We start from the raw sequence: 22,630 nt of genomic DNA, 5'->3' as shown, positions 1-22,630 counted from the left end.
CAGCGTCTCGCAGAGTCGTTCCCTGTGCTGCTCTGTGAATGTCACTGAAGGAGGATGAGGACTTGGATGGCTGGTTCTCTGTGATTGCAATTTTGCATTTTTCACAAGATTTTAATCAGAGTTTCAGGAAGAATTGAGTAACATTTTGTGCTGCGTGAGTTTTACCTAATTTTGGTGAGCAAAAACAGGTTCCACATTTTGTTGTATTAGAGAAATCTTTTGTGTTCTCTGTTTCTGCTTAAATGCTACAATATGTCGTAAACACCTGCTTCTCTTACGATTTCCTAATGAGAGAGCAGAAGGCGAAATCCAGACCTTTGGCTAGCAGCCCTGTTCAACTTTACGTAAAGCAAATAGAAAGCAGTGTCTCCTGCGAGATTTGGAGTTTCCATTGAACTGCTGTCTTCCCCAAGAGCATGGACAACATAGTATATATGCTGGCTTGAGTGGTTCAACATAAATTAACAGGAAATATATTTAAAGGAATACTGATTTCATACTATTTAATGTGAGTAGAAAAATTCTAATGATCATTTTGATACAGTAGATAATGAATTTAAAATTTTATACTCATGGATATCGTATTTTTCTCAGTTAAAAAATTAAATCCACTTTAATGGTCTTCAATGATTAATCGCACAAATATTTTCAGAGCAAAATGTTTTTGTTAGCGCTAAAGCTTTTTATATTATATTTGTACAGATACAAGTTATAGAAAATCTGTTCTTCTATTGTCAGTGTTCCTTTAACTATAACAGGACAGTTGTGAGATGCGTGTTGTTAACACTGTCAAGTGCTGCCTTTCTGGATACACTCATTTGAATAATATTGCATGTTCACCTTGTTTTAAGACACATAGTTTCTAGAATTTCTTTTTTTTGCCGAAACTTCGTAGATTTTTAGCATCTGTTTTTAACCAGCTTAAATCTACTTTTGAATGATCATTTATGTGTGTGTGGGAGATTTAAAGAAAGACAATACTTTTGCACTAAGCATCTGTTCTATGAATTAAGAGATTCTTTCCGTAAACGTTTTTCCCTTTGATTGGATAACTTGACTGTGAAAGAACTCACTAAAGAAGAGTCCAAGAAGGAGAAAGAGAAGCCGGAGCCGAGGAAGGAGAGTAAGACGGAAGAGAGAAAAAGGGGGAAGAAGGACAAAGAGGATGACCGGAAGGCTAAGAAAACTGCCGATGCCGATACATCCAGGAAAGAGCCTCCTAAGAGTAAGAAGAACAGAGAAAAGGAGAAAGTGGGACCAGATCAAGGTTCTAAAACCAAGGAAAATAAGAAAAAGTCAACCAGTGCAAAGGATGTTTCTAGTAAAATGACATCCAGAGACAAAGATGAGAAAAAGGAAGGAAGAAGTTCTAAACAGGCGCAGGCAGCAAAGGGAAATAACCAGAAAAGAAAGAACTAGAGCCCCAGGGCCTGGCCACATTCTCTGCTGCTTTCGCTGCTAGAAGGACTTTGTATATCAGTGAAGTATCGCTCAGGTTGGGGCCGACGTGTGTGCTAGCCATGGAATGTCTCTACTGGTGCTCAGCAAGTCAGTTCTTTGAAATTTCAGTACCCTGTCTAAGGCTTCTAAATATAAACGATGATGCTTTAAAATTATGTAATAAAAATGTGATGTAATAGCGTTCTATTTTTTATTAATTTATTGATTGTGTATACAGATAAATGTCTATTTGTAATATGAATTATAATGAACTTATTAATATATTGAGTAATATAATGAACTTATTAATATATGGAGTATGAATTATAATGAACTTATTAATATATTCAACTCCACACTCCTTCATTGGAGTTGAATAAGAATATTAAGATTTTTAAAAGTATTTATATGCAGAGTGATGTAACTTTCAGGGATGATAAATAGTCAGGTAGGTAAGAAGTTACTTACTTTACTTACCGTCTTTCTCTATTTACCCTTGGTTTTCTCCTCCTTCTCCTCCTCCTCCTCCTCCTCCTCCTCCTCCTCCTCCTCCTTCTCTGCTTCCCTTTCACCTCAGGGATCTTTTTCTCTCTCCAGGAACTTCCTCAAACTCAGGTGACATCCCTGCATTCTTCCCTCCCTAGGCTCTGATCCCCCAACTCCTTGTCTCATCAGGGCTACCTTTTCCTCAGGCTCTTCCCTGGTTAATTCAGCCTTCCCTTCTCCTCCCACCTATCTCCTGTTAAGTCTATCTCCTTCACCCCCTTTCTTCATTTCTCCAAGCCTCCACACTCCTTAGCCCTCCTCCGCTACCTCTCTCTCTCCCACCAGTCCCCCATCTCCTGTCTGTGCCAGACACTGTCCTGGGATCTCCATACAGTTCATGAAGAAAAAGAGTTTTATTTAGAAGAATCATTTTAGAACACTTTTATTTATATCTTTACAGACTCAGAATAGTTTTAGAAAGGCTTTAATTATTCAAATAGGATAGCCTTTCATTTTATATCACAGGTGTTTTTCCCCCCAGTTATTTTGGTGGAATATTATATACATTTTTTTCATATTTTATTGTGTCATAATTGTTTACCATTTCTAAGGTGTTGTAAATTTGAGATCTAAGTAAAGGTTAGAATTCAGTTAAGAAAGTAGTTGAATACAATGAAATTTCAGTTTGAATGCATTTTTACAAATGGTTTGTCCTATTCTGTGCATGAGTTCTTAAATCTCTAATTGTGACTACTGTAAAATGTAGTTACTGTATTAAGAGCACCCTGATTTGTTGTAACAATTAAAGCTGCTGCCACAAAGATTTTATTTTAAAAAATAATTATTCATCTTATGAAGAGCTTAAAAACAGGTATTTTGACCTAATTAAAGATACTTCATGTTGGAAATGAATGAACAGATGTTTCTAAAAGTATTGTGTGCCTTTAAAAAAAAATGTTTATTTTAGAGTGAGAGGGATGGAGAGGGAGAGAGAAATGTCAGTGATGAGAGAGAATCATCATCACACACCCTAATGGGGATTGAGCCCGCAACCCAGGCGTTGAACCATGACCTCCTGGTTCATAGGTCTGTGCTCAACCACTGAGCCACACCAGCCAGGCGGTAATCATCTTTTTGAAAAAAAATTTTTTATGGGATTTTCAGTTTTACTTTGTAGGTGACTTGCATTATGTAGAGAGAGGGCTCAACATTTCACAATGATAGAGAAATGGTGAAGGATTGACATAAATCAATCCATATGGATGCTTGGGTTAATTCAGGGAACTAATTCTGTGATTAGTTCGTAGAAAATATCTTATAGTATTATGCTCACTTTGTAATTTTAGAGGCACCCATGACTACTCTTTAAACTTCCATTAAAAAAGAACAATAGTAAACAAATATGATTTTTAATTTTAAATGTTTTATGCTAACTGTGATGTCATAGTCCATGAAATGGGTCTGGTGAATTAAACTACGTGCCTACTGACTTTGGTTCCTTTCTCCCAGTGTCCTCCACCATTCCTTTTTCTCTTACTGCCCATGGGTGACAATCCTCCAAATGAATTACCAGGATGATTTCACTGTAACATGCATCTTGGTGATGTTGGTTTTCCTCATTTGTAAATTGAAGAAAACAACCTTCCCCTCAAGGTGGTTGTGAGAACTCTCTAGTGTTACATGGGACCTGACTTGTTCTACTGAGAGGGCAAATAACAGTAATTATAAGCGTTACGTGTGTGTAAAGCTGTAAGAGTGCTTTGCGACTTAAAGGATACTGCTACAGCATGAAAATGCAGGATATGAAAAGACAAAAGTTGTGAAATAATTAACTCTGCTCTTAAATATATGGTGCAATCCAGAAATTTTGTAACCAGACTCATGATGAAACACTTACTTACAAATTTGCTTTTCACTTGGGACATGGTATTCTAGAAGCAGTCTTATGATGATCTTTAGAGGTTTTCTACTCCAATCCCCCAAAACTCTAAATATCTAATAATTCAGTTCTGCAAGTCTCAGTGTTTCTGTAGAAAAAGGCATTAATCATTCTTCCTCAAGATATTAGGAACATACATAGTTTTACTTGTAAGTTTATTTGTTATTCTTGTTTCTTTTCATTATATATGTGAATCCATTCAAATCAGCACATGTGGGCAAAAAAAACAATCCTTGACTGGATCACATAATTGTGACGCCCAGGAATAACTGTGGGTTATGCTGGATGTAGGTTCTCCAACATCTCTGGCCCCTCCCAATGTTGGCTCATTCTCACAAGCAGCCTGGCCCAGAAGGAGTCACGTGGGGTGAGCTCATGTTCAACTCACAGCCTGCAGATTAGAGATGGGGGTGGGGGGTGGGAGTAACAAAGCTGTGCTTGGCAAGACCATGGTCATGTGAGTTCCCTCCCTTAGATCTGTGGGGTGAAAGGAAACCAGCTTCCTAACAGGAAATGAGAGGTCCTCTGCCTGAAGAAGGGGGACAGGTGCTGGTCCGGTTGAGCAGTGACTACCTGTACCCCGTACTTCACCTGCACTAAATGCAGGTGGTTTATGGAGTCTTTTTTCTCCTCCTCTTCTCACTAAATGTTTGTTGCCAGTTTGCACACCATTTTCACATGGAAATCAATTTCTGCAAAAGATTCAGTTTCGTAAGCCCTACAGAGCAGAAAGGCCTCTGCTTTCCTTTCCTTTGTTCTCACTTTAGAACCTCATTTGATTTCACTCTATGTATGTAGTCATCGTTGTATTACCTATACATTCTAGAGGTCTGTCAGTTATTCCTTCCTTGCCTCAAACATTACTTGGCTTGTGTTCTAAAAGATGAGAAGAAAGTCATATGCTTAAAGTGCCTGTGTGATTTTTTAATAATTACATAAAACACCCATTTTCCATGAATTGATTCATTCAATATTTTGACCATCTGCAGCTGACCAGGGGCTGTGCCTGGCACTGGGGATACAAATGGTCAAGGTGGCTACAGGCCCTGCAGTGCAGTGCAATGCTATGAAATAAGCAAGGGGGCGAGGAAGAAAACAATGAAACAAGCTACTGCCCACTGTTCCCCTCTGCCTAGAAGGCGCTCCTACCCTGTGTGGTGGGCCCCCTTCTCCCTGCCTTCCAGGATCCAGCTTTGTCGTCACATGTGCACCTGCACTTTCTCTGACCCTCTCCTAGGTAGTTGTATTGCGTGCCCACCACTGTGCTTCATTCCTGGCCTTTGCTTTGCTACCAGGCTATGATGAATGTTTAGTCTCAATCATAGTAACTGATAATAATAGGCATTCACTGCATGTTGGTTGAATGGTGAACATATAAAATTATATTAAAAAAGATAAAGTATATATTGTTTTATAAAAAAGAAAAACCCAGAAGTTGCTTCAGTAATGTTTTAACCACCTTAGGAGTTGCCTATAGCTATGTTCATACTGCTGTGTGTATGTGCCCAGGGAGTGCGGCACATTGGTTTCTTTAGAAGAAATAAAGGAAAACATAAATTAGTGGGGGAAAATGATATATATGCTGGGTTTAAATTCTTAAAACCCTTGTAAGAAGGTACTACGTGGACACCAAAGCTGTGGCTCTGGTAATGTTTCCCAGGATGGGGTTCCGGTGGCATTTATTTTTTATTTTTTATTTTTTTAAAATATATTTTTATTGATTTTTCTTATAGAGAGGAAGGGAGAGAGATAGAGAGCTAGAAACGATGAGAGAGAAACATCAACCAGCTGCCTCTTGCACACCCTCTACCGGGGACGTGCCCGCAACCAAGGTACATGCCCCTGACCTGAATTGAACCTGGGACCTTTCAGTCCGCAGACCGATGCTCTACCACTGAGCCAAACCGGTTTCGGCTCCGGTGGCATTTAAAGGGCCAGAGCGTCTACACTCCATCTTGTGTCATAAGATGTTAAGCAGAATCCACTTCATTCCAGTCTTCATGGAGTCCTCTCATTGGTTTTGAAACGAGGCTCTTGGAGGCTTTTTGGAACTTTTTTATTTATTTTTTGAGATTTACATCATCCTCTTTCTGAAATCTGTCCATCTTGAGTTGCATGAAGATGCTTTGAATCTGGGGACCTCACTGTGTATTATGGGGCAGCTCTTAGTTCCTGGCAGTTATCGGTAAGTTTTAGGACTGCTGTTGGATACCGACTAACATCTGTATTTGCTGATTATAAAACCAGGAACAACATCATGAATTCCCATGGTCCCATTAGTGTGCATGCCTTTCTAGTTTATTGATTTCTTGGAATATCTATCAAGTTTCATGTCCCTATGATTGTTCTTGGGATGTATTGATTTAAACTACTTGCATCTGAAGCAGCCGTAGTCCTGAACATTTCCCCTTCTCAAATAACAGCCGCTGGAGTAACCTCTATAGGTAACATCCAAATTTCCACCAGTGCGTACACCCTGCTCAGCAAACCAAGGATCGGTAAACTGAAATTTAAAAAAATGTCTTAGCTTTTATGGGCGAAGTAGATGAAATCCTTTAAAACATAATACTAATTCTAATTCCCAGAGTTTATTGAGGAAGTGTTTTGTATATAATTGTTATGAAAAGCAAATCTTTCTATTTCACTCGAAGTAAGAGTCTCCCTGGTCCCTTGTCCAGGACTTATCTGATCTACCCCCCACCACCTCCCACAGCTGCATAAGCCCCCTGGGTCTGCTGGCTCCCAGGACCCTCCCTGTTGAGGAATTTTGAACTTGTGCCCAAACCTTACCTGTAGCACTTTTCCCCCAAGGTCACACCTGCAGTGAGGTACCTGCCCACATCTTATCAGTGTGCCCCTTCCTCATCAACTTAGCACAGATAGCCCCGCCCCTTCTCCCTCAGGGCCAGCACCCGGTCTCACTCTTCCCCATCCCATGTACTCTCAATATTTTGTTTCTTATTTTTTAAAAACATTTTATTGACTTTTTACAGAGAGGAATGGAGAGGGAGAGTTAGAAACATTGATGAGAGAGAAACATTGATCAGCTGCCTACAGATGAACTACACTTAGCAACTGGGGATGTGCCCACAGCCAAGGTACATGCATGCCCTTGACTTGAATCAAACCTGGGACCCTTGAGTCTGCAGGTCAGTGCTCTAGCCACTGAGCCAAACTGGTTAGGGTTGTGTTTCTTATTTTTATAATTGTTTCCTCTCTGGGGGAGGTAGGGCTTTTGTGTGCTTGTTTTCTGTATGTTTGTTGAATGGTAAACAGTGCCTTGCATTAGCAAGTGCTAAATATTTGTTGAATAAATGCAATATGCAAAATTTAGTAAATTTTAAACTTTCTTACGAAGGGGGGAGGGGGGAGAATACATTTTTCCTTTCCCATATGATCAATGGCATTGAGGATAACTTTCGTTTTTTACTTAAAACTGGAGGGAAAATTATGAATTTCTTAAATACAAACACGATTTTAAATTTTTTCTTAATTTATCAGATGTACCTAAAGAACTAAAAATAAGGTATGTTGTACGGGAATTCATTTATTTTCTAAATCACACAGCCTTATTCAACTCTGCGTAGTTGAGCTCTTGGTTTGCGGTCAGCCAGTTCCTCTTGCCGGTGTAGCAGTGGGAGGGGGTTCTGGTTTTGGCTGTGAAGACTGAAAGGGGAGACTGCGAAGGAGACAGGAGAGCAGGGTGCCCTCTGCTTCTGGACACAGTCTTGTCTGAAAGAGGAGCGAGCCGCTGGGAGCCTGGCTCGCAGCCTGAGGACGAAGCCAGTGCTGAGGGAGCAGCCTGCCAGGCACTTCTTAACCGGATAATAAAGCCCCTTCTTGCTCAAGCCTGTGTGAGTCCGTGTGTTGATATATGGGCCCCAGGAACATCCGAACAGATACATAAATTTCATCATAATGTTGACCATTTCCCTGCTCCGCCCTTACCTTGGGTACCTCATAATAAGTCCAGTTGGAAACCTCTTCTTTGATTCTGAATTGACCTTACTTGCATTTCTCTCTTCTTGTTTACTTTTTGCCTGAGATTGTATAGGACACGTGGATTTACTTACCCCTGTTCTCCGAAGAACACTTACTCATGGACTGAAGTGGATTTGGGTGGCAAGAAAAATATTTGGAAACAGCAGGGCCAATTCTTCCCCATGGGTTGTCAAAGCAAGAATTCGTCTGGAATGTGTTTTTGTCAAATTTCAGGAACCGTATAGGCTTAGGGAAGATGTGTTAATAAGACCCTCTGCTTCTTTGGTCTACAGTATTGTTTACTTTTGTGCCGATTTCACTTCTGCAAAATAGCCGTGACCAGGTAGCAGTAAATGGACAACGCCTCTGCCACTTTGGACGGAAAACAAAAGTGCTAAATGTTTGCTCCTGTTGTATGTTTTTGCTTTCTTCTGTCATTTTCCTTCCCCTTTTTACAATTGCAATTTTAAAGACAAAATAACTACCATGTGAATTTAGAGAAAACCAACCTGAGGGGCATTGTATGCCTGAAAATTGCTGTCCTAGTACAGTGGTCGGCAAACTCAATAATCAACAGAGCCAAATATCAACAGCACAACAATTGAGATTTCTTTTGAGAGCCAAATTTTTTAAATTTCTTCTAACGCCACTTCGCCACTTCTTCAAAACAGACTCACCCAGGCCGTGGTATTTTGTGGAAGAGCCACACTCAAGGGGCCAAAGAGCCGCATGTGGCTTGTCAGCCGCGATTTGCCGACCACTGTCCTGGTAGTTTCCAAACATTTGCAGTAAAGAAATTGTTTGTGTTTTTTTTTTTTCAAATGAAGCCCTTCTCAAAATCTAATAGGGGGGGAGGGGTGTTAAGGCAGTTCACGTCTTTGTCGTTTGGTGGGAAACTTTTGTTGCCTATGGAAACCTATGGAGTACAGGTTGAAAACTTACTGCCTTTGGGCTTCATGAAGAATCACCTGTAACTTTTCATTCAAACTGAGATACTTTTGAGAGTGAAATAATGACACCAGGCCAACAGATAGCAATCAGCTGGGCCTGCCCCAGGCAAGCTAGGGTTTGTTGTGCTCCTTACTGGTGGGTGCTGAGCACAGAATGAATCTGCCTGGGAAAGGGTTTGGAGGAAGTCTGTATGAACTCCTGCTCCCACCTTCGCAGCCCTAACCCGCAGCAGCGCAGCTCAGGAGCCCGGCGCCACAGCGTGGGGAGTCACAGCCATTGGGTGTGTTCAGCCCTTCAGCAAGTGCTGATGGAGCACCCGCTGTGTGCTGGGTGTTTTCTGAGGTGCTGAGAGCAGCAATACGTGATGCTGAAGATCCTGAAGGTTCAGTATCCTCTTCAGTCAGCAGACCTTGGCAACGGATAGTTCCATACTTGCACCATTGACATTTGAGAGATGCAAGAATGGGTGATTTAAGTGGAAAATGGCACGGGAGCTTTCAGCCCTGGGTGTGGCATTTAAAATGGGATGCATTTTAACAGGCCTTCCTCTTGAACACCTCCCACTTTACCTCCTTCCTCACCCTCACCCCGTGAAATGGAGCTACACTTGGCATCGGTGGCTATCTGTGTATATTCCCTCAGGGATCGATTTTATAGCTGTACGTCACTCTGTGGTCAGGGATAGAACACAGCTGGGTGTGTGGGTGTTTATTTTACTAGTGGATGTTTTTGTGTAAGAAGTGTTGAAAATAACCACGGGAAACAAAATGATGAGGTGTGGTCCTGTGTTTCTGTCTCAGCTTCTTTAGGATTTGGGAGAAGACGGTGGGAGTATGTTTTGTGAATGAGAGAACAATGGAGAGATAAAAGGGAATGATCAGGAAAAAATGGAAAGAAATAAAAAAGAGGAGTGAAAGACATTTAAATGAGCATTTTCTGGGCTACAATAGAATATGAACTTTAAGAATTTATAAAGGTGCTTAAGAGTAGAAAAATGCCTCTCAGTTCACCTGTTCACTTCAGGCTCTTGACAGACACAGCACACCCCCTTAGTAGTCACGTTTGGTACATGGCTCTCAGATGGTACATGGCTCTCAGATGGTACATGGCTCTCAGATGGTACATGGCTCTCAGTCGGTAGTGAGGAGCCAGGGTTTGGTATGCAGCCTCCACACTTGAACCTAGCTAGTTTAGCTTTCTAAATAGTTGTATTTAATAGAGGGTATATTTTAATGTTCTACCTATAGCGCAGGACTAATTCAGTATAACACATTTTAGACTGGTATTGACTTTAAAAATCAGCGTTGATGTTAATTTGACCTGTTTTATTTTTCTTAAGACACAGAAAAGAACTTTTTAATCTGTATCTTTTCGCTCTTATGGAATAATATAATTGATTTTGTTACCTTTAGAAGATTGTAAGTAGTCGTGTATGATTTCTTCTCACTTTTACCTACAGTTTTCATGAAGAATAAGCACTTATATGTAAATCAAAATTAGTGTGCTCACACATAACAGTAGAAAAGTCCAAGTATATCTTCATGATCTTTTTGCTGAATTTCAGAGTTCAGGATTTATTAATAGAAATTGATTAGTCACTTAAAGACACGAGCTTGAACTCCTACTGAATAGCTTTTGGCAAGTTCAGAAGTGACTTTACATTTTATAGATCCGTGTACATTTAAACAATTTATTATTATTATTATTATTATTATTATTATTTTAGTAAAGGGTCAACTTGGGTAGAGATGTGAAAGGCCCATGTGAAGTTAAAGAGCAAGATGCTTTCCCACTTCGCTTGTTTAGCCTGTCAATATTTTCGTGTAGAATAAAGTCTTGTAACCTTTGAATGACTTGCACTATTGGTGAAGTGTTTGAAAGTATTAGTCCTAGTTTGACGTGTCGAAAAAGAGAAGACAAAAACAAACAAGTTAACTTTGTGAATAAAAACGCAGGCCTTAAAGAGAGATCTGCCTCCACGCCATCAGCGCCGCCAGAAGAGCCCGAAACGTACCCTCCGCCAGAGGAGCAGGTGCCCCTGGGATCAGGTAAGCCTGGCTGTACTCTGACCCCTCGCGCCTCCGCGCCAGGTACCCCCGTTTGCAGTGTCCAGAGTCGTGTTTTGCCCGTAACTTGTCTCACAGTATTTGCAAATGGTGAACTATTCTTTTCCTGAAGTTTTATAGTAAATTGGATTGTTTTTCCACTAAAAACGTACAAAAGATGATTTTAATTTCTGAGATCAAGAGTCAAGGCACGGAGAAAGAGTCGCTCACTGCCTGAGATCACTGTTACGGACATCAGGAATGAAATGCCATGTTTCTCCATTCAAATTCTAGGACAGCTGTGTCTTATCACCTTGAAAGGAAAGTCAGACACAGCTTGTCCAATAGTTTGTCATCACTTCTCATGTTATTTAACGGACTGAGTTTACTGATCAATTCAAGTACAGTGTATCTTAGTCACCCACAGGGTGAAAGCTGAAATCTCTTTATAAGTTGGCAAATGACATTTGAATCCATTACTATTCTTCCTTACTTATGCTGAGATGATATTTATTACAAAGTAATTTCTGCACATTTTTTATTTACTCAGTTCTCAAACATTTGGTTTCATTTTGCCACCTAGTGGAAGTGTTAGGTATAACACCACATTTTTACCAGCAACTTAGGTCCTGATTTTATCACTTCGATGAATAATATTTCCTTCCTTCCTTTTAAGATCAGTTTGCCGATTTGATTTTCAAATTTGTTCAAATCATAATCATAGGAGAATTTATTGTCTCCCTCCCATTCCAGTAGAATTGCTGTAAGCATACCCTGGCAAAGTGATTTTTTTTTTTTTTACATAATTAAATGTGTATTTGGATTTAGCATCCTAGATTTTACTTAGTGCTAAATAAATTATATTTAAAACCAGGACCTACTCTGAAATGTACCATTTGCTTTCATTCTTTATTATTTTTTTTTTATATTGCTCTTTGCATAGTACTGATAACTGTCCTCCTAAATCTGAGTTTGCCACCACCTCATATCCTTTTCAACCTCTGGGCTGTATTTGGTTTAGGGTAAATGTTGCCTTCTCACCCTCCCTCTTGTCTGACTTAGCTTCTTTCTCTTCTCTGACTACCGCCTATTCCATAAACATAGGCACACACCTCTCCTTAAAATGCAATATGGTAACCCCTCTCTCTGCTCCAGTCCCGCTCCCGGCTGTCCTCACCAGGCTTTTGGAAGAGGAATCTACAGTCCTTTTCCTTGTTTTCCAATCAGCCTTGAGCTCACTCTCCATCTGCCTCTACCGACCCTCCCCTGGGAAAGGGAAGCGCATTTATGGAATCACAGAGCCGATGAACTAGCTCCGGGCACTCCCACATTCAGAGTGGCTACGGAGCCCCAGGCCGAGGTCTCAGACTCCCATCTGTTCTGTAGAGCTTAGGTTTTCTCGCTGCTGGCACAGGAGCCATGGAAAGGCTAAGCAGAGGATCAGACCTGCCACCGTGCCCTTCTCCCGATGTTCTGTCCTCTGTGCAAGGCGGTGAAACCGGGAAGCCCGTTAGGAAGCGATCATGGGCCCCGTGAGGGATGTTGAGGGGAGGCGAGAGATGGGCAGGCTCCTCTAGGTACACGGGGCTCTGTTTAAAAGTGGTTTGTGAAACATAAGCATCTGTGAGAACAGAAGGCACGCTTTGTGCTTTAGAAATGGTGGTGCCGTGCGATTAGCAAAGCAGACTGAGTAGTGTCCGCGTAATGACAGCTTCTGGTTGGTGGTGCGATGTTGCAATAAACCTGATAATCCGATAAACACCGCAGTGGTGTCGGAATGTCATTACTGTGTGGCTGGCTTTGTAACGGATAACTACTTAAATCTCGGAATCCGACTGGCAGAGGGGGTTCTCCAAAGCAGAGAGGATTGTCAGTTGTAATGTCAGGTCTTTTACTCACGATTCCTGGCAGCTTCTGCCAGTGGTCGGCCAACCCTGCTCAGCGCAGTCCTCATACCAGCCGGGGCCCTCTCTCTGCCCTCAGGGATGGAAGACATGGGCATTACTGTAGATTGCACTGACAGTGTACTTTAAAGCATACTACCCTTATCTCACAGTTTTCACCGTAATTTCTCAGTACTTTCCTTTCTGAAAGCTTTGCCCTCCCCATTTTCTTTATTTCATCATTAGTATGAATTTTGTTCATTAGAAACTGAAATGATTTTCCTCCAAGGGAGGTATTTTTTTTTAAAGGAAAGTCTGAACCCAAATTAGTTTTCTTGTACTAAAATCTTATGAAGACTTAAAAAAAATTATATCTACTGTCAAAATTAAAATCAATTTGAAATATCTACCATATTTGCCAACATAGAAAAAACAACAACTGGTCAACTGGGAAGAAAAGGATGCATAGCTGATTAGCCCAATATATTCATGTGAATGTATGTTTATACCTGGTTCTACATTAATGTCTAGATCTTTTCCGCCTACTTATGTTTTATAATTGTTTTAGGGCCTCAGCCTGTGGAAGATGAAAAACAAGAAGAAGTCCATTCCTCTCTCCATGAAACAGTGTACACAGAATATGGTATGGATTAAAATCTGTGGGTTTTTTCCTCATGCATTTCTGACATAGGTAAATGATTTAATGACTTGGCCATTATCTTAAAATTTAAATAGTAACGGTGTGTTTTTTAAAAAATGATTGAACGACAAATATTTTTGAAATAGCACTAAACTTGTTTTACTCCACCTTACTCTGAGGGAACTTGATGCATACATTCAGGAAAGAAGTGGTAGGAATACATAAATCCAGACCAATGATAGGTACCTCAGGAACAGGGAGGAAGGAAATAGGACACAACCAATAAGCAGTAATGGGCTGTGGGCGTTACCGCCGACCCTCACGCCTCACTGCCTGCTTGGGAGAAGCCAGAGCACGATGGGTCAACGGGCCAATTTTGAGTTATGTCGGTCATATTATCAGAGAGGCAATTAACGAGATCTACTTCGAGAACCGAAAATATTTGCCCAGCACTTACACCTGAAAAAAAGTTCCTTATGTGAACTGTACGGAGAATATGAGAGGATACTCGAGAAACCAAGGTTTCAGGGTTTTATGACTGTTTCTTGAAGCATCCCTCGATAAAAGCAGAGGGTACAATTTCAAAACTCAGCTCACAAAGGGATGTTGGAGGGGGCAGAACATGTGGTACCCTGATACCTCCGATGGTTTGGTGTGAACTAAACTTCGTCCTAAAGGAAAAAAAATTGCGTCTGAAAAACACAGTTGCCATGATGTAATTGGGCTTTAGTAGGTGTGCCAACGGCCTCTTTCAGGCTTAGGTGTTAGCGGGGAAAGGGCACAGCACCCCATCTGGCTCCCTCTGTGCTGATGGGGAGACGGGCCCTGGCTGAGTTGTAGGTCTAGCCATCAGCTGCTGGGGGTCCAGGAGCCCTCGGTCCTTCCGTGGCTGGGTCATCTCAGCCAGGAACGCCACTCCGCCTGCTCGCACGTCTGCCTGTGTAGCAAGCACAGGCTTTCCCTTCCTGCTTCTCTTTTTTTAAAACTTGAGCCCAAGGGAGATGCCGTCTTACTGAGACGAGTGAGGGGGTAGACAGGGGTAAGTGTGTGATGGGGAAAGAGGATGCATGCAGGGCTCACTCGGAGGGCAGCAGAGGCCCCCGAGGAAAGCAGGTGCTGATGTAGGAGCTGAGGGTGGTGTGGGCTGAGCCAGACCCTCGGTGTCAGCAGGTGACGGAAGCACAGGGCGGGTGGGAAGAAAGTCCAGTGGAAAAGAGCATGGGAAAGCCGATGAGTGTGTGCAGGTGGAGAGCCATGAGGGAAAGGAGCCATTCCTACTTGATTCCAAGTCACCGAGGCCATCGGGGGTGTCGCATGCCCTGCACACTGTCCACGATGCAAAGAAGGGGCTGGAGGGGCTTGGCCGTAGGGACCTCAGCGGGGAGGTGGCACTGGTGGCCCAGCGCATCGGGATGGTCAGTCAAACTACATGTCGCCAGAGGCAGAGAGAGAGGAAGTGGAAGGGCGGGTAGGGGTGGGGATTCAGACAGAAGAGGAGAAAGCAGGTCCAGCACCTGTGCTGCTTGCCACACGCCTTCCTCTTGGGTCTGTTCTCGTCTTTATCCCGGCTCCTTCCCCGGAAAACAGGCGATGGCTTTTCTCCTTGTGTCGCTTCTGGAGGTGTGTGTGCAGCCCTGCTCTCCTCCAGGCGCCTGGTTTGCCCCGCTGCGTGCCTGTCTCCGTTTGCATGTTTTATGAGTCTCTGAGATTTAAATTGTGCCTAAAACTGAATTTCTGGTTCCTCTCCGCCTCACAGCTCTTCTCCCGTGCCCCCTAATATTTTTTGCTCTTGTTTCAGCCTTTTGTATTTTGGTTAATGGTCTGCTTTTCCACTTAGTTGCTTAAACTGAAAACCTGGGGGTCTGCCTTGATTTCTGTCCCCTCCTATCCCCTCCTCTCCTCTCACATGTGCTCCCTAGCAGGTCCCATCGGCCTCGCCTGCCGTGTGTGTCTGCGCTGTGCCAGCCGTCTGTCACCTCTGGCCACAAACACTGCGGTGGCATCCGGTTGGGTCCTTGGTCCATTCTTGCTCCTCTGCACCCTGTGTTCGATGTGGCCTGGCCCCTACACCTCATGCGGATCCGGCCTCTCTCCTGTCAGTCACTTTCTCTAGCCCAGCTGGCCTTCTCTCTTTCCTTAGTAATTCCAAGCCTATCCCTGCTTGGGTGTTTATGGGGGAATGGAGGATTCAGTCTCCCCATCCTGGACTTCTCTCCATTGCTCTGTTCCATTATTGGGTCAAGTCCTGCAGCTGCCACTTGTTAGCTGTGTGGCTTTGGCAGACTCTCCAGGTGCGATCCTTCCAAGTGGGATGATGGTGCCTACCTCCCGGAGGTCAGCCCTGAGGAAACGGATTTCTTCCCCATCAGGTTGACCAGCAGTTGGTGAGAGTGAGAACAGACTCCGAAGTGGGTGCCCGCATGTGCGGGGCCCCCCAAGAGGGTCAGGGAGTGCCCTGTAGCAAGGGCCAGGGTGTGCCCTTCAGAAGGGCCTTCGTGTCTCTCAGCCCCTGCTGTGGGCCCTGGTATACACCTGTGTCTCTTCCTTCATTGTCATTTCTCAAGGAGAACACCTACACCCAGAGGAGGACGAACCAGCAAGAGAACAGCAACCAGAAGATGACGATTTCCTTGTAGGGAGAGATACAGATGACAGATTTGAGACGCTGGGAACTGGAACATTTCAGGAAGGTAGAACTTTTATTTTAATTTTTAATTATAATTACTTTTTTAAGTTGAAGGTAAAAACTTCAATAAAAATGATTTGTTTCCCCATAGACATAGACCCCAGTGTGGTGATGGCCAGAGGGAAGGGAGTGGGGGCCTAGTGGAGGCCAGTCAAGGGGGGGGAAATGGGGACATCTGTAATAGTATCAACAATGGTACCTCCTCCTCCCTGCCTTCCTCCTCCAAGGTGGCTCAGGAACATTAACAATTGTTCAGAATTTGGGAATCTTAGATGCTGCTTATGTAACAAAATGCAGTTAAGGCATTCAAATAACCTGAAACATGAGGTATTTGATATTTTTGAAGGTTAGGAGTAATAGAGCTTGGGGTAGGGAGAAACACTTGTAAAAAGTCCATAATTAGGTCATAAAATTTCTACCCTACTCTTCAATTGGGGCATCGATTCTATTTGAACTTAACAGCTGCATATTAAAAATCTTCAGAAATGGGAAATACTTACACTCCATAGAGCTGTTGAATGAACAAGGGTCACACAAGGGGTGAGGATCCTGTGGGGGAGCCCTCTGCTATCAGGGATTAAGTTATCAACACAGACCTCCCAGAAATACCAATGATGAGAGAGACTCATCGATACACTGTCTCCTTAACGGCCCACACTGGAGATTGAGCCCGCAATCCGGGCATGTGCCCTGATCAAGAATTCAACCATGATCTTCAGGTCGATGTTCAACCACTGAGCCACTCCAGCCAGTCTCATCCTCTCTCTTTAGGCCAGGTTATGGTGTTTGTCAACTTGTGGGGTTGTTGAGTGGATCAAAGACAAGAATGTGTGTCATTTCTAGGTGTAGTTCTAGTAGAAGATAGTGTTTGGTAGACATTTCATGGATATATTTATGTTTTATTTTAATAGTTATTTACCTTCAAAATAAAATCAATAAGAATAGATTCAGAATGTACACATACAGTATAAATACATGCCACTTTATGAAAGTAGTAATATTGATTTAATGTTTTTTTTTCTTCTTTCTAGAAACTGAAGATAGTTACCATGTAGAAGAGACAGGTGAGATTTTAATTTAATATTGTTCTTTTTGAATTAGAATAAGTCTTTTCCTATTAAAAAAAAAAAGAAAAACATTGAGAGAGAAAAGACATTGTCTATGATTATCCTATATAGTAAAGAGCTATTATGCAAATTAGATCAGACAGTGGAATGACCTTCCAGAACAACCTTCCAGAATGACCTTCCGGAACCTTCTGGAATGATGTGGGGGGGTAGAGCCTCAAGGCAGCCAGGGCTGCAAGGGCCTACTCTTGCACAAATTTCATGCATCTGGCCTCTAGCTTATTAATAGAGGCCTGGTGCATGGATTCATGCATTGGTGGGGTCCCTCGCCCTAACTTGCACCCTCTTGCAATCTGGGACCCCTTGAGGGAAGTCAGAGAGCCAGTTTTGGCCTTATCCCCGCAGGCCAGGCCAAAGGTCCCCACCAGTGCACAAACCCGTGCACTGGGCTCTAATATGCATATAAGATACTTGGTTAATCTGTTCCCGTAATCCCCCCTCCCCCTTTCCTCTGAGATTTGTCAGTCTGTTTCATGCTTCCATGCCTGTGGTTTCTGCTCCTGAGTTGAGCATCTGCCCCCTGGTGGTCAGTGAGCATCATAGCCACTTGGCAGTTGGCCCGTCACTTAGGCTTTTATATATATAGATTATATCTAATATAGCAAGTAACTTACAATATATACTTAATGATTGATATTTTATGTATCATAATTATGTATACATGCATATGTATCTGTATTTTTATAAATAATAGTTTTTGTATTTTTTGAAGTCTACTTCCTCAGGATAAGTTCCCAGTAGTGGGATTATTAAGTCAAAAGATACAGCAGAATTGCATTGTTTTGAGGTCTTAAACGATAGTCAGTGAATGGTCAGAATAGTATATTGTTGTATTCCGTGCCCCCAGAAGGAGTGGCCACTGAAGATGGGCATTGCATCTTCTAGTAACAAGCCTGTGGTGTTGGCCAGCTCCTCCTGGTGTTGAAGTGGACCTTCTTCCTGTGCTGGGGGACCATGTGATAGTGTTGACTAGCATTTAGGGCCCTGTCACGTCAACACTATGTATATGTGGTCACTAAAATCATATTGCGGTTAGAGCAAACTCTGGTATTGAGTCCCAGTGATGGGCTGGGAAATGTGTGTCCTTGCTCAGGCTCAGGCAGGGTTGCTGGGTTGATGTGAGGAGGGCTCCCTGCACTGCAGACACGTTAGTAATTTCCTAACTGTTTTCTCATTTGTAGCTTCGCAGACCTCTGACCAAGATGCGGAAGAGATGATGTATGAACAGGAGGCCCCAGGTTTGTGAGATGAGTTTCTGTTGGACACAGCGGCCAAGGCCCTATTAACATTGGGTTAATGACTCATTCTGACCCACAGAGAACTCTTCATAACTCTCCGGGGTCACTTTTGGTTGCTCAGAGAGTTATAGAACTTTGTGAAATTTGTGATATTATATGGAGAAATGAGGAAAAAAGGAGCTGTGTTTTTTAAACCATCACTGGGATGTTGTTCTTATAGGTCAGACTAGAGAGCATTTGGAAATTAATGAGGCAGAAGGATGGAATAGTCAACTGGGTGCGAATCCTAGCACTGCTACTTCCTATTTTTTGACTTAGCAAATGATGGAACTTTATATATCTGAAATATTATTAGGGTTCCAGTGCACAAAATTCATGCACAGGTGGGGTCCCTAGGTCTGGCTGGCGATCAGGGCTGATCAGGTTCCCTGCCTCCCTGCCTCTCCCTTACCTCACCACCTGCCTGTGTGCCGCCATCTTGCAGTTCCGTACCTCCCCACTTCCGTGCCTCCCCCTCTCTTCCTTCCCTTGTCTCCCATGTCCGCCACCACCCACCCCCAGTCCCCCATCCCAGCCTGAGTCCCAGGCCCGATAAGACAATCGGGACCTGCTGTCTGGGGGAAGAGACTGGGAGTTTGGCCACAGTCCCCATTGGCAATCAGGGCCTGCGGGCTGGGGGCAGCTCCTGTATTGAGCGTCTGCCCCCTGGTGGTCAGTGCACGTAATGGTTGCTTAGGCTTTTATACAATATATCTGGATAATGATAATTTCTTTCTTACACAGCTGTAAAGATTACAATTTAACTTTCAAGTAATTTTAGAATGATGTCTAGTAATGTGTTTGGTTTTTTAATGTTTATCAAAGGTATATATTTTTTCTTTTTAGATTCCACTGACCCAGCAATAGATGACTATGAAAGAACGTACCATGATGCAGGTATGAAATGAACATTCTTGTTAGATTTTTAAATATTATTAAGGCTTGACAGCTGTAATGCTATGTTAACATGGTGATTTTTCTGTTAAAGGAGACTGAGAAATAGTAGTAACACCTAATATAAGACTTTCTACTTTGTAACAAAATATTATTATTTAAAAATATCAGGCCTTCATATTTCACCTCATCTACCACTGGCTCCACAGGAAACAGGATATTAATTCCTAACTCCTATCTCCCTGTATGCCAGTTTGAGAAATTTGTATGAAAATAATTTACCTGCTCTTCCTCAAGTTGTTTCTGGACTGAGGCATTTTCCATGGACTGTGCAGACATTAATATTTAAAGAAATAGAATTCTGTATTTGAGATTAAGTTGTTTTTCTTAGCTGAGCAATTACACAGAATGATTCAGTACTTATTTTGATTTTATTCTTTTTTTCTGCAGATGAAGTAACGTACCAAGACTATGACCAACAAGGTGTGAAATGCTTCTTAAACTTAAGCCATCTGCTTGTTTTAAAATCTACTCATAGTTTGACCATATAGTATACAGAACAATTTTTCAAGCTATAGAACCATAACTTGAAACATTCAAGTGAATGGTAGTTTTCAAAGGCCTGACTTGGGGAAACTGTTTACCTATTTCATGGTTTGCCATTGCCTAAATAATTTCTTTAATTATTTCCAAGTTGCCTTAGGAAGCAGTTAAGAATTATTGAGGAAATCATATTTCATTACTTTATAGTCATTGCTGTCTTTTGACTAAAATATGTCTTGTGCTTGGAAAGCCACCTCAGTCCCAGTGTTACTTCTGTAGCTGCTTCCACAGATTAATCCCACGCTTCAGTACAGGTGCAGTGAGAAGGGGCAGAAGAATTTCCTTCCGGGCGTACAGGCAGCATGAAGAAAGTAATTCTGGCAAATCGGTGGCATGAGTAGTGTCAGATTCAGGTTTTGGTGATTGTAGCTCCTTTTGTTGCCTGAGCAGTTCTTGTGCTGTTTTATAAAATTCATTGAAATACATTATTTTTGCTGTTTCCCAGATGAGAAAAATGTGTTTCAGAGAATGTAAATAATGTGCACAAGTTCATAGGACTAAGAAAGAATAGAGATGGTGGACTGTAGAAGGAAGGGAGTCAGTATTATAACTGTGTGTGCAGTGAGAAGGATGGAGAAATGTATGGTGCTCGAGTCACATACGGAGGGCTTTCTGTTGTTAGGTAGTCTTAGGGTGTGACATTCCTGTATGAATAATACAGAGGCCGTACTTTAAGAAACTTGTAGTCTCATGATAATTGGTGAGTCTTGATGGAGAAAATTAAGAATGGCTGTGTGTAGACCTGATAAACTAATTTATTAAGTGTGTGTATTTAAGATTTGAGATCCTATCAAGATCACCATCCACTGGTTTTTCTCTTGGGATATGAGTGATACCCTTGGAGGAATCCTGGATTCTACCTTTAGAGACTAACATTTGAAATACGTTGTCAACTATAAATGTATTTAGATTTTCTTTTCAGTTTATGAATTTGAAGGAGAAACTAGAAATTTGGAAATTAAAAGTTGCATGTAGAGTCAGGGAGTGTGCATGAGGCAGCTGGTCAATGTTTCTCTCTCATCGATGTTTCTAGCTCTCTATCCCTCTCCCTTCCTTTTTGTAAAAAAAATCAATAAAATATATTATAAAAAAAAAGAAGAAGAAGAAGAATTGGCCCTTGCACCATCAACCTAGCACTGAGAATAAATCACAAAGATAGTAGGTGGTCCCCAAAAATGTTTTTTATTAAATGGACAAAATGAATAAATTGATAATCGTGCTGGGAAAACAAGCAAGTTCGCTCTTAGTGTACAAGAAATTGTGAGGGATTTTGGGAAATGGAAGAAGCAGGGACAGGTTGACTGAGGAAGCTGTGACCCAGCCGGGGACGGAAAGACAGTCTCTGTAGCAGAGACACATTGGGGGCCTGGGCACGGAGAGGCGAGAGCAGTGATGGATGGGCTGTGGTCCGGTCATGCTTTAAACGCTGCCAGTGGAACCCTTTCTAAGAGGCTGGCGCAGGACCATTTGCCCCAGGTGAAAGATCTGATAATTATCCCCCAAACAAAGTTGAGAATCTGCCTGGTAAACCCATGGATCCAGAGAAGCAAGCTGGGTAGCACCTTGGGTAATTCGAACTTCCACGACGGAAGTGAAGAAAGTAAAAATGGGACATTCAGTGCCACCCGGGAATGCACAAGGTATAGGATCTTGGTTAGAAGTGATTCGGGAGAAACCTTGTTCCCCGTTTTACAGGAAGGAAGCAGAGGTAATTGCCCGTCTCCTGTGGCTAAAACGTGGCTGACCTTGAGTTTGACTCTGGGCTTGTTGCCTGTGAGGCCAGACCCCCCACACCCTGCCACTCTATAGCCTGCCATTGCCCAGTGACCGAGCCCCAGAGTTCAAGGATACGTAGACGGTGTCTCTGCTCTTGAACCGCCCAGCCAGTGTTGTGTTGCAATGAGAGTTAAAGGGCTTTTCTCTCTGTGTGTGTTTTTTATAGTATATGAACCATCGGAAAGTGAAGGGGGGATGGAAAGCTCAGGTAAGCCTTTTCTCTAAGCAAATGTTTCCCCCGTAAGACAGCCCCTTGTATTTGTTAAAACTTGTACAACTCATGGAACAGAGGTAGATGTAGTAAGAGATATCAGACATTTTCATTTCATCAAGGAAGTAATTAGATAGTGTCCTTATATTTATTCCCCACTTACGGTGGAAGTTTTCTGTCAACGGGGATAGCGTCAGCTGACATGATCTATGATGTGTAATTTGGGAATTAAAGTTGATATGCTAGAATATGTACTTGTGAGCCTTTCTGTAAGAAACTAGTCTAAAAAGTGCCAGATTTAGGTATCTGAGTGGATATAAGTTGTTCAGGGATCTCATGGAGTTGAGTTAATGTAATATGTGTTTGTATTTTTTTTTTTTTTTTAGATAATACTGTAGAAGATTCAAACATAATCATAGAAGGTAAGTTAATTTTGTAGAGATGGTTATACTTTTCTTATTAACAGTGTGTTCATATATTCAGCAAGTATTGACTAAGCACTTACTCTTAAATCTGTGTACCGTGCTCAGGGGTCAGAGGAGGGGAGTGCCCAGGTTACAGGCCAGAGGTGGCTGAGCTGGTTTGCAGTGAGAAGGGCTACTTTAAATTCCAGGGGGAGGGGTTGGCCATGGGCAGAGGTGGGTTGAAAGTTGGGTCCTCTGTGTTTTCAGGCATTTGGATCAGCCAGTAG

The 22,630-nt window shown here is 42.3% G+C and overlaps 1 protein-coding gene across 5 annotated transcripts in view; it reads left to right on the top strand.

The window, feature by feature from the left end:
- The window catches only part of ASPH (aspartate beta-hydroxylase), a 150,593-nt gene that overhangs the window by 43,901 nt on the left and 84,062 nt on the right, over nucleotides 1–22,630 (top strand). For 3 of the 5 annotated variants that reach the window (XM_036437002.2, XM_036437004.2, XM_036437005.2), the window contains 9 exons: nucleotides 10,753–10,845; nucleotides 13,294–13,368; nucleotides 15,930–16,055; nucleotides 17,083–17,115; nucleotides 18,360–18,416; nucleotides 19,302–19,352; nucleotides 19,800–19,832; nucleotides 21,895–21,936; nucleotides 22,326–22,361. In XM_036437002.2, coding sequence (XP_036292895.1) covers nucleotides 10,753–10,845; nucleotides 13,294–13,368; nucleotides 15,930–16,055; nucleotides 17,083–17,115; nucleotides 18,360–18,416; nucleotides 19,302–19,352; nucleotides 19,800–19,832; nucleotides 21,895–21,936; nucleotides 22,326–22,361 — 546 coding nt within the window. The remainder of the gene's footprint in view (nucleotides 1–10,752; nucleotides 10,846–13,293; nucleotides 13,369–15,929; nucleotides 16,056–17,082; nucleotides 17,116–18,359; nucleotides 18,417–19,301; nucleotides 19,353–19,799; nucleotides 19,833–21,894; nucleotides 21,937–22,325; nucleotides 22,362–22,630) is intronic. The other 2 variants (XM_045581438.1, XM_036437003.2) reach the window with 2 other exon arrangements.

This window comes from Pipistrellus kuhlii, unplaced genomic scaffold, assembly GCF_014108245.1.
Source record: "Pipistrellus kuhlii isolate mPipKuh1 unplaced genomic scaffold, mPipKuh1.p scaffold_m20_p_14, whole genome shotgun sequence".
Taxonomy (NCBI): Eukaryota; Metazoa; Chordata; class Mammalia; order Chiroptera; family Vespertilionidae; genus Pipistrellus; species Pipistrellus kuhlii.
The sequence above is the reverse complement of the archived record's forward strand: the minus strand, read 5'-3'. Positions and strand labels throughout refer to the sequence as shown.